Below are 8,438 nucleotides of genomic sequence, written 5' to 3' on the forward strand. Positions count from 1 at the left end.
CAAATTATTTTTCTCCCTCCGCCTATGATTGGAAGAGATCTCAGTGGTCATCCTGTCTAACCCCCTCCCTGGGATGTAGAGGATGCCTATCCAACCTCTTCCTGAAAGCTTCCATTGACGGAGATTCCACAACTTGCCTGGACAGCTTGTTCTACTGGCCTACTACTGTATTCTGATGGTAGCTGTCCCATCAGGACCCGTAAATCACAGAGGTAGTTAGTACATCTCTTACCAAATCATATTTATAATGCATATTTTTACAGAGGCTGTTGATGAGACTGGACATAATTACATTTAAAAATACACAAATCAACTGTAAAAGCACGTGTGCCAGAAGAGATTTATGCACAATCTGATTGTCTTTGAATTAATCATATCTAGATGGAAGCTTTGGAGACACTACTGTTGAAAAAGGAGATCCCTGCTGCCATCTGAACAGGGGGAAGAGGGAGAATGATCTAACTCATATTTGCTTATTGTTAACCATCTTCCCAGTTATGTGGTCATTTTGATTCAAATTCATGTAAGTTTTAGGTTATAGGGACAACAAATATTATCTTTATTGTGCAAAAATGGCACCAGAAGTGTTTGCAATATGCCTTAGGGAGTTATCAGTTCTGTACCACTTGGCAATGGAACTTAGGTACAAAGCTGATGAAGCTTTGGCTTGGTGTTGATGAGTGAATTCAGGGCTCTGCTCTGGACTCCTGTGTGCTAGTGATCCTTCACTCCAGTGTAATGTTAGCTGAGTAGGAACCTGAATTTCCTGCTGTGCCAACACTGAGGTGGTGGCAAGGCCTCTGACTGATTCCACCATAATCGTAATCAGTGTACTTGGGTTGGGTAGTGTTGCAACTGGCATGGATTTGGTGTGGAGATGGCATCACAGCCAGAAGTAGATGCAGTGGTGCTGTCAAGATAGCTCTGCAGCTCTTCTTCCTAGAGCTGGAGATGAATCTGAGGACCCTCCTGGACTCTGGGACTTCACATGAACCTTACAACAAACCAGTGGGACTCACTAGTAGGGAACTAAAGTGCTAGACACATTCAGGGCTTGGATGGTCACATTGGCAGATACGGAAACTGAAGCGAAGGACAAAGATACTTGCTGTTTGTATGAACATACCTAAGAGGTGCACTGAATGTGCATGCATCCCAGGTACACTGTTGAGTCCTCTGCACTCTCAGCTGCCTTCCGACTCTTCAGTAGCATAGTACGTTGTTCACGGTTTGTGCTGTGACGCTACTGCTGCCAGGGAATCTTCTGCTCCAGGGAGCCTAAAGCGGCCAAATGGAATCTAGACATTTATAGGGCATGTGGCCCCTTAAATCTTGCCCGCATAGCTCTCAGTACCTTGAAGTACAAAATATGGGGAGTGCAATGCAGCCTCGATGAGTGTATGCATAGGTGAACATGATAATTTGCAAATTCAGCAGCAAAGTGTTTTTGCCCCATGAGCACAAAACCTGATGCTTATGAGGCATAAATGATCCGGGAGCAGGTAGAAGCTAGCAGGACTGAAGAGCTCAGTCTGCCAGCTAGGGTGAAGGGCATATTAAAGGACAGGGTTGGCGAGGCTTGTCCATGGCAAAGAGCTAAAACTGCTGTTGCCCTGTAGCATCCATACTGATTCCCGCAAGGGCAAAAGGCTGCAACTCTCCCATGGTTGTATTTGACATCTGCTTAACCTAGATCAGTGGTTCTCAACCTGTTTAGACTCAAGACACCCCTGGATAGACTCAGGGCAGCCCTTGGCAAATGCCACGCTTAGTCAAAAAAATAAGAGTGAAAAAGAAAAACAATAGAGTAGTTTGTACTGTTGCAAAGACCACAGCTGTGGATTCCTGTTTGAAATCGTTGGCTTTATCATGTAAATCAAGTCTGCGCACCTCAGGCCCCTGTGGCGACCCACTGGTGAATCACGCAATAAATGCAGACTGTCCACCTGTGCAAAGTTACCATTGGGCCAGAAAAGCATCCACCTGGCTCCAGAAAGAGCCTACCAACCTCGAAGTTAGTGCTTGAAAAACAGGTAACAGCTGCATAGCTGGTTTCTGCTTAGCTTTCACTTTAGCACATGGTAGGGTTTAACAGCGCTAAGGCAGCGTAACACCCTTGAAGGCCCAAGGTGGCACTAGGTTGAGACTTGCTGCCCGGGTGTGAAGTGCTGACCCCGCATCCAGCCGAGGGGGAAATAATTAGAGCGCCAGAGGCTGGGGGAAGGCGCCCTCGATGCGCCCTGACCACGAGCCTGAGCTGCAGGGGTTCTTGTGATGACGTCATAGCCCTCTGCCAAGACTGGAGTGATCTCCGGGCGGGACTTCCGGTTCGCTGTGTTCCGGGGGAACCCGCTGTAGGAGCCGACAGAAGGGCGCGGGAGCTGGAACCCCAGTGGGGGTTAACGCTACGTCACGCAGAAGGACATTTCCATTGGTCTAAAACAAAGAGTTCACAAAGCAGGAGGGACTGATACGTTAAAGGATTACAGGAGAGGGAGGGGCCGGAAGGAACTTGGTGGTTGGCGCATGCGCACCTCGCGACACCAGCCGGCCGGACCGAGGGACCGAGTAACGGCCTGTTTGTTTCAAGCTACGTCACAGTTCCCCACCCCCCCCCGCGCAGGGAGGGGTCTGGCGCCGGGCTCAGGAGGAGGTGCGAGGGGCACGGTCCGCCGGCCAGCAGGGGGCGCGAGGGGCAGCGCTCCGCCCTCCGCGCGGCTGCTAGGGAAGAGGACGGATAGGCCGGGGCTGAGGCGCCGGCGGACGCGGGTAACAGCGCCCCCCCACCCCGCGCGGCTCCGGTGGGGCTGGGGGTGGCTTTGAGCTGCCGGGGGCTGGTGCTGGGAGCTGCTGGGCCTCGGTCTCAGCGCTGCGGGAACGGACATGAAAGACAGGGGATAACGGTTCGGGGCCACCCCCTTCCCGAACGCGGCGGGAGGCCACTGCACATGCGCCGCGGCGGTTGGCCTCTGATGACGCCAGGGCCATAGCACGCGGGGCAGGGTCCCGCGCCCACAGCATTTTGGTTGGACAGTGTCCGGCTTTGTGACGTCACCACGACCCCCTCCTTCTTAGGCTCGTGGCCAGACCGGACCCCCCCGTCCCCCATCAGACGTCAGCTATTACTTGTCTCCTCACACCCCTCCGGCCCGGGCCGCCTTCCCTTGGTTCAGGCCCTCCCGCTGCCCCTCACCATCTCCTCTTCTGCCAGCTGCCCCACTGTTTCCCCTCCAGGCCGGTCCCCCCTGGTGAGAGGGAGCAGAGGTGTTACCTTTTACCCGGTTCTGTGTGCAAGAAACCTTTCATTTTAGTGCCCTCCACACCCCGAAGTGCTAAAGCCTTTGTAAGCACCATGGCCCTGCTAGATTTCAAACCAGGACCATATCTGTAGAGGGGATATGAAAGATATCCACCCCCACCTCCCACCAGTGCTGAAACTGATAAAATCATTTTACTTATTTCCTCCAAATTCACTTGGGGAGAGGGGAAAAAACCATAGAAACTAAAGCCTACAAAGGCCAAGGCAAGCACATGGAAATGCAGGATTACAGTAGAAACCAGAATTCATGCCATCCCACAAGGATCCCCCCCCAGAATTTCTGGCTTTCTGATTATTGGCACATTACTACTCCATTTTCACATGTTAAAACTTTATTTTAGGAATTATTTACTCATCGCTGTGTGCGAAAAGAGTGTTGTTAGTGTTGTTGTGGATGATGACTTCCACTATGAGAGGATACGTATATAGCAGGGGTGGGCACAATGCGTGGGTCTGCTGTTGTTGCGTGGCATGATTTTTTATTGTGCATTGCCGCACATGCGCGCAGCTTAGAGGGAACACTGCCTATGGCACCCGTGAAAGCGTCTCAAGGCACCCTGATTGAGAATTACTGGGACAGAGGCTGGCACTGGACTCTTGTCAGTTTTCAGGATAACAGTGCTGTTTATAACAGAACTAGGAAACTACTTAAACTACTATATAAGCATAAGATGAACTTTCAGTAGAAAGATGCTATGCATTGTTATTGCTGTATGAAAATCTAGATTCTTTTTACAACAAGGAAAAAAGTGCTAATTTTAATAGTCACTTGCTTGAGTGATTTTTTTTCTATAATGAAAACAAAACTGAATCTGCGCCTTTGTTTCAGGGTATGCTATGACTGGCTTCAGACTGCCTATTACTGCGGTTAGAAAGCTAAATGTCTGGCTTGCACTCTGCGAGAAATTCCCTTCTAATAAATTATGTACCTCCTGGAAGAGATACATCTCCTCTGGTCAACAACTGGCTACAATAAACTACAAAAAATATTTCAGCATTTCTCCTGTGAAACTTTATGCATTTATAAGACCTTCTCTAGAATGTACATCGTTGCTTTCTGTACGAACTAAAAGTAATTCAAGCTCTGGGAAAAAGAAACAACCTATGCAACAAGAGGAGGAGGAGGATGAAGATGAAGGGAAAAGTGATTCAGAAGAGGAATTTGAAGATGATGTCACTACAGAAAAAAATCACAAGGACCTTGAAAAAGTAGTGTCATGTCTTCGGTATGATATGATCATGAAAGCTGGTCTAGACGTTGCAAGAAAGTAAGTATGACTTTATGTAATTTATTGATGACATTATTAAGTGAAAGAGTTAACTGGGGTTTGGATAGCAAGGAAGATTTTTTTAACTTCAATGCCTACATTTGTCTTTTTAAAAATGTACTTCTAAATTTATTTATTTGAAATATTTGCATTTTGCAGAATGTTACGAACTTATCACTTCATGCTCAAGCAGACAATGTGATTTTTCTTTAGCAATCAGTCATACTTTTCCCCATTTTTTTAAAAAGACAAGCTTAAGTATTTCACTAATGGGAAGAAAGGTTTCTGGTTGTTGACTGAAATGCAAAAAAAATACTCCCCTCAAACTGCTAGATGAAAAATTTCAACCCAGTTCTACAATAAATGTAAATCTGATGTACTAGCACTACCAAATATACATAAATCGTATAATAAATCCATAGTAATGTACATTTTATATGACCTTTATAGACTATTTAGCAAGCTAGTTTGCAACAATATGCTAGTGTGACTTGATGAAAAAGCCCTAAATAAAAATTGATGGTTAAAACTGATTACATGCAAGAGACATTTTTGTTAGGTGTGCAAACACCAGCCTTTATAAATACTCCTAAGCATTCCCTAGAGCCACACTGAAAAGATTTTTGCCTTTCAGTTTAAATCAATCCTTAAGTAACCCTGACAGCAATAAGTATATGCTTTGTGTCCAATTTCCTGTTGAGCACGCTTTGCAGGGGAACTGCATTATTGCTTTTCTATAAAGACTTGCACTTGATTGCTTCACAAGGATTGTTTTATTTTGCTGGGCTTTTTTTTTCTTTTAGCAAAGTGGAAGATGCATTCTACAGGAATGAACTCAGGTTGAATGGAGAAAAATTGTGGAAAAAAAGCAGAACTGTAAGGTTTCATTTTAATATAAAATTCTTTAAACTAATAAGATTGTAACTAATACTGATACTCCATGCTCCTTCCTACTTTTTTGCATGCATTACAGGATACAGGGATTATAAATGTCTTTTAAAACAGTGTGAATGTCAATCACTCGGGCTAAAATAAAACATGACAGTAGGTAAATAATGGAGACTTGAAGAGATGATCAGCTACCCAGATGTCAGGAGCTGCCTGTTTTATCTGGAAGGATCTAAAGTGATTGTGCAGCCTTCCCATTAAACAGAGGTAGTAGCAATTAGCTGAATAATACAGCTTGCTCTTTTCCCTTTGGAAAAATGGGCAGGGGGTGGAGGGTTTTTTTGGAAGGTTACCTGAAATAGAGGTGTTTGAAGGAGTAGAGAGGGAAGTTACATAGTAAATGTACATAGTAAATGTACAGCAAGGGAAGTTACATAATAAATTAACAGGAGGGTTGTTTCAAGCAGAAGGGAAGAGCAGGACAAAGTCAGCAGAATTGGATAGCATATAAGCATAGAAGCCATGGCTGGGAGTGGTAGGGGAGAGACATAGTCAGTCTGAAATCAAGTAGAAGGCAGGGTAAATTTGCACCTTAGTGGTAATAGAAATAGTGGAATTAAAGGCAGAGCTTTGGAGCAGACAAAAAGTTTTAGGCTAGGTATGTGGGGAGTGGGGAAGGAAGTATGATTGGATCAAAGATTATTTTGGCATCTTTGTTTTGAAATGGTTGAAGGGATAATCCAAATAGGAGACTGCTACAGCTGTATCTTATAATAGAAATGAGAAGTATGTATTTAAAGAAAGCACCATCAGAATAGCAAGTTAAGAACTGGTTAGTGGTATTCCTTCATGATGGAGAGAAGTTGTCATTTATTGGAGAACCAGAGACTCTCATTAGCAAAAATAAATAAAAAGAATATTTCTAACCACAGTGTGTGTGGAACATCGTAGTAGCCAAAGTTATTGCTGTATGATGGGAAAAGGAGGAATAACATTGGTTTCCAATTTCAAAACTCAAACAAGTCTAGTTACTATGGCATTTTAGTCATTTCTTGTAAATTTCAAAGGAAGCCTAAGTAGTTGATTATAACAGTGTGTTCACTTATAACATGTAGACCAGAGGTTCTCAATGTTTTTTGTACCAGGACCCATTTGTAAACATCAGTGGCCAGTCCCGACCCAGCACCCCTCACTCCTGACCTGCTGTCCCTATGTGTGGGGCACTGGGGGGCCTAAGTAGCCCCTTATATGCTGGAACTCAGCTAGCCTGCAAGGGAAAAGCCACGGTTTCCCATGTTTTTCTCCTTTAAAGGAGAATCCATTTTTAAAGTTTGTTCACAACCCTTTCATATATTCTTGCAACCCACGGGTTGAGAAACATTGATATGAACAACTTCTTAGAATGAGAAATAGTTTCCTTTTGCCTCATTCTTCTGTATGCTATTATCTCTGTATCTTAGCTATTCATTGAAGTTGTCTGAAGCATTTTGCATAAATTAATCATTTGATTACATCTGCCCTACAAAAGGAATGAAAAGATCCACATGCCTTTTCAGAAGGAATTAAGTATAAATCCCAATGCATCTTTTGTGCAGGGAGTTGTGAGGGGAAGCACTTATATTGCTCATTTGAAGGCCTACAGTATAGAATATGGCATATACAATCATCCTACCACCTCCCACAAAAGACAACAAGAATAATAGCTCGGGAAAAGAGGAGAATTAAAATTGCATGTATACTTAGGAAACTTCCCCCCCGCCTCATGTTAATGACCTCTCTTTCTGTTTTCAGGTGAAAGCTGGTGACACACTGGATCTCCTACTAGGTGAGGACAAAGAAACAGAAGCCATGGTAGTTACACGAGTTGTCTTAAGAAAAGTATCAGAAAAGACTGGAAACGAAAAATACAAAGTGATTTTGAGGCGCTGGAGACGCTTAAAAGTACCCAAACAGGATGTACTTAAGTAACAAGGGTTTGCATGTGGCAGCATGAGACTTCTTGTGGAATTGTATCATTGTAGCTAAACATGAATTTTGGTTAAAGAAAATTGTGGTACCTTTTCTTAAGGGTTTGTGATAAAATATTACCATCCTTGCCACATACATCACTATTGGTCCTGTGACAGTTTGTCAGTTCAGTCTGTTCTGTTCATTTTTTTTTATGGTATTGTGGAAAACGTTTAATTTCCAGGTGGTTCACCTAAAGATGGTATCTATATATGATGGATGAATAAAGAGTGAGTATACCTAACTGTTTAACTGTTGTAGTAATTTTGATGAGCAAAATCAGAGACATTAAGATTAAGGGTGGCTTCAGAATAAATGAGAGAGAAATCATGGCTCCAAGCCTTTACTTAAAGAGTTTTTAGGTTTTTTGCCGTCATGTCTTGATCACCTCACTTCAGGATCATGAAACAGTTTTTGAAGGAGAAAGACAGGATGACTCAAATGGCTTCTCTTTATGGTTACGTTTGTATCTGACCTACCTCAGTAGTGACAGGCACCACCATCTGATAGCATATCAGTTGATTCTGCAAACCCTGTTTGTTATTCCTATTGGCCAGTTAGTCAATTTCTTCACTTCATAGACATTAGGGGCTAGAAGGGACCTCATGAGATCGAGTCCAGCCCCCCCATTTCTTCGTAGTGGCAAGGAATGAATGGAGGTGGAAAGACTCCCTCATGTCATGACTGGTGATTATACAATGTTCCCTACCTGCAAAAGGGTAGACCACTAGTTCTCAACTCTTCCTTCAGCTGCAGTAGGAGCAGGCACTTCCCAGTCAGACTCTGCACAAGGTGCATGGGGCCATTTCACCTGGCTGCAGTAGTAGTAGTAGTGGCACTAGCACTGTGGCACCCTTGAAAGGATCTTGCCTGTTGAGAACCACTGGGATAGATAATTTTTTGTATGAGTTTTAGAACAGCATTTTGGCATATTTTTATATAAGGCAACACACTTA

At 44.0% G+C, this 8,438-nt stretch overlaps 1 protein-coding gene across 2 annotated transcripts; it reads left to right on the forward strand.

Moving 5' to 3' along the window:
• Window positions 1-2,511: 2,511 nt before the first annotated feature.
• Window positions 2,512-7,726, forward strand: MTRES1 (mitochondrial transcription rescue factor 1). Of its 2 annotated transcripts, none has more exons than XM_019499937.2 (4): window positions 2,512-2,653; window positions 4,149-4,587; window positions 5,391-5,463; window positions 7,267-7,726. In XM_019499937.2, the coding sequence occupies exons 1-4, from the start codon at window positions 2,527-2,529 to the stop codon at window positions 7,441-7,443; spliced, it is 816 nt and encodes a 271-aa protein (XP_019355482.1). In that variant the 5' UTR covers window positions 2,512-2,526; the 3' UTR covers window positions 7,444-7,726. The 2 variants fall into 2 exon arrangements, with proteins under 2 accessions (XP_019355482.1, XP_006261737.1); XM_006261675.3 differs by lacking the exon at window positions 2,512-2,653 and adding an exon at window positions 2,661-2,769.
• The last annotated feature ends 712 nt before the right edge of the window (window positions 7,727-8,438 follow it).

Source organism: Alligator mississippiensis, chromosome 1 (genome assembly GCF_030867095.1).
Source record: "Alligator mississippiensis isolate rAllMis1 chromosome 1, rAllMis1, whole genome shotgun sequence".
Lineage (NCBI taxonomy): Eukaryota > Metazoa > Chordata > Crocodylia > Alligatoridae > Alligator > Alligator mississippiensis.

Excerpts from the sequence above, each read along its gene's own strand:
- MTRES1 (XM_019499937.2), top strand. The coding sequence starts at position 2,527 with ATGCGCACCTCGCGACACCAGCCGGCCGGACCGAGGGACCGAGTAACG. Across the intron at positions 2,654-4,148 it reads GGCGCCGGGCTCAGGAGGAG|GGTATGCTATGACTGGCTTC; the intron begins GTGCGAGGGGCA and ends CCTTTGTTTCAG. Across the intron at positions 4,588-5,390 it reads GGTCTAGACGTTGCAAGAAA|CAAAGTGGAAGATGCATTCT; the intron begins GTAAGTATGACT and ends TTTTTCTTTTAG.